The following is a 3,286-nucleotide window of genomic DNA, read 5'->3' as shown; positions in this document are numbered from 1 at the left end:
ATATATATATATATATATATATATATATATATATATATATATATATATATATATATATATATATATATATATATATATATATATATATATATATATATATATATATATATATATATATATATATATATATATATATATATATATATATATATATATATATATATATATATATATATATATATATATATATATATATATATATATATATATATATATTTTACACACACTTCATCAAATTATTACAGTTTGAAAAACATATAAACAAAAACCTCACAGTCTGTGTGTTGAACTAGCCACTTGCTGATTCTTGATTATCATTTTCAGGTTCACGGCTTATTTTCAGAAGCACTTCTACCACATGACTCATGGTTGGCCTTTTCTCCTTATCCTCCTCTACACATTGCAAAGCCACTTCAGCCAAAGCTTCAACTTCCTTTTCATCATAACCTCCTTCTATGGTAGGATCTATAATTTCATTCACCCATGCACTTCTTGTATACCTTTTCTCTCTCAACCATATAACCAAACCTTGTTTCTCTTCTCCATCTCCCATATCAACATCCTTGGTTGCACTCTTTCCTGTTATTATTTCCAACACAACCACTCCATAGCTATAAACATCAATCTTAGATGTTATTGAATGATTCAATATCCACTCTGGAGCCATATAGCCTCTTGTTCCTCGTATTTTCGAAAAACTAGAGAATTTAGCATCACTCCTGTCTCTTAGCTTGGACAATCCAAAATCTGCCACCTTTGGTTGATAATCAGAATCCAAAAGAATGTTCTGTGGCTTCACATCACAGTGCAAAATCCACTCCAAACACTCTTCATGAATATAAGCCAAACCTCTTGCTGTACCTAAAGCTATGTCAAATCTCTTTGTCCAATCCAATGCACTAGACCTTAAATGTTCGGCTAAAGAACCATTTTCCATGAACTCATACACAAGCATTCTTTGTTTCCCTTCTGCACAATATCCCCACAGTTCAATCAAATTCATATGGTTAAGCCTTCCAATGCTACTTACTTCCGCGAGAAACTGTTCTTCGCCTTGATTAGCTTCTGTGAGTCTCTTCACCGCGATGACTCGTTCGTCCAACAGTAAACCTTTGTATACAACCCCTCCTGCACCTTTTCCAATCTCTTGACTAAAATTTTTTGTTGCTTTTTTCAATTCAGAATAACTGAATTTTCTAAAACCAATTATGGACATATTATTATACACTCTTGCATCTGAATTATTCTTTGATCTTACAAAGAAAAACCACATCAAAAATATGCACAAGATTTCTACTCCTCCCATTCCTCCTACAAACCAAAGCAAAAACCTAATATACCTTCCATCTCGAACTTCGTTGAATGATCTTTGAAGAACTGTTGCTTTCGGATTCGCAGGACAAGTGAGTTTGTTCTCAACATCCAGTGTTTCCTTGAAAGTGTATGAACTGTTTGCCGGAAGTTTCAAGTACAAATCAGCCTTGAAATACGGTATTCGATATGCGTTTCGCAGCTGCAACTTCGGGTAACATGAATGAGTATCAGGTATACCATTACCGCCTATGACATAGGTATATTGAATGCCTTTGCAATTGCAGAATTGCAAACAAAAATCTTGGCACTGAGCAAGTGTGTAATTTTCCAAGATTCCATAATCATAGCCATATAACTCCACATTGGATACAACTAGAAACTCAGATTGAGTTTGATTGCATGTCAGAGAAAATTCTGGTTCACATCCATAAGCCCAATCTTGAGGATTCTTCATTTGGTATCCCGGAAGACAAGAACATTTTACACTGTCATTATAATAAGAGCACAAACTATTTACACCACAAACACCATGAATTCTACAAGGTCTTGATTTGGCTTGCCATGAAACATACCACTTTTCTCCGCTTTGTTTTCGACTATAACTGCGAAGGTTTCCGTCAGGATCAAGTCTTAGTCTTCTCTGCATCAGTTCATCTCCATAATCAGATGTCGTGAAATAGAAATCATCTGATGAACTGAAGTTACCAAGAGTGTTCAAAACCGCAACTTTACTGTCATTGTAACCAGCCCTATTAGCAGCCCAATCAGTAAGCCAAGGATCAGGCCAGTAAATGCTCGATACTTCAGGACCGTCGTAAAGAAGACGGAGAATGTTGTCGAAGTCGAAATACAACGTATAAAAACCAGCTGACTTATTTGTTTCACTTCTTGAACAAACTATTCTTGAATGTCTATTGAAAACTTGTTGCGGCAAAAGCGTATCGGTAGGAGAACCAAAGCTTTGCCACAAAGTAACCCCATCTACTTCGCTTAAAACGAGGTTACCGGTGTTTAAAAGAACGAGTTCAACAGAAGAGAGTGAAACAGTGCTTGTGGACCAAACAAGAGACGCATCTGTGTCCCTTAAGACAAGGTTACCACTGTCGAGAAGGTTAAGTTTTGAGCCTTTTCCGTTGACGGGTTGGTTACGGTTTGCATTCCATACTAGGGTAAGGTTTTTTGTTTGGTGATTTGGTTCGGAAAACCAAATGGCAAAGGAATATGCATTTTCACCAACAGCATAGAAGCCAGCACAGAACATGCCATTTTGTGATACTATGATATCTTTTGGTTGTTCCACTGAGAGAGATGAACCTTGATTCATAGTATCAAATGCTGAAGATGATGAAAGTTTTAGAAACAAAAGCAAAGAGAGAAAGATCAAGGGCATGGTTATTGGTTTGTATAATAGCTATGGAATATTTGCATGTATAATGTTCACAAACTCGCAATATATATAGTAAACTTAATGCAGCACAAATATTGTTTATATTTTGGGTGGGTCCGGCTCCTTAGGCATATTCATTTTCCCTGGACTTTAGTGCGAGGCGGACTAAAGTTTTAATTTCGCTCTCTCTAATGTGTCCACTCCATCCTTTCTGGTTTTTTTCAGGCTTTTGCGGGCACATGTGTTCATGAAGTATGGACTCCGACATGAACATCGCGGCACAACACGACACACACTTCGACACCAATAATATCAAAAATATCTGACACCGACACCGCTATATATATATATATATATATATATATATATATATATATATATATATATATATATATATATATATATATATATATATATATATATATATATATATATGATAGTATTTAAGTTTCAATTATCTATCTATTACAAGAAAATGTTAAAAAAAATTTAATAAAAATTAATGTCTTTAATTTTTCATTGATAATATTGTTTCAATACATGTCCAAAAGATATCTAAGGTATGTTGAAAACAAATATTTTTAA

General features: G+C 34.3%; 1 protein-coding gene across 1 annotated transcript; it reads right to left on the bottom strand.

Annotated features, from left to right (window-relative positions):
- Nucleotides 1–227: 227 nt before the first annotated feature.
- LOC131660842 (putative receptor protein kinase ZmPK1) lies at nucleotides 228–2,715 on the bottom strand. The gene has a single exon (XM_058930192.1). The coding sequence runs from the start codon at nucleotides 2,702–2,704 to the stop codon at nucleotides 290–292; it is 2,415 nt and encodes an 804-aa protein (XP_058786175.1). The 5' UTR covers nucleotides 2,705–2,715; the 3' UTR covers nucleotides 228–289.
- Between the last annotated feature and the right edge of the window lie 571 nt (nucleotides 2,716–3,286).

This window comes from Vicia villosa, linkage group LG3, assembly GCF_029867415.1.
Source record: "Vicia villosa cultivar HV-30 ecotype Madison, WI linkage group LG3, Vvil1.0, whole genome shotgun sequence".
Lineage (NCBI taxonomy): Eukaryota > Viridiplantae > Streptophyta > Magnoliopsida > Fabales > Fabaceae > Vicia > Vicia villosa.
Note: the sequence above shows the minus strand (reverse complement) of the source record. Positions and strands in the feature narration are given on the sequence as shown.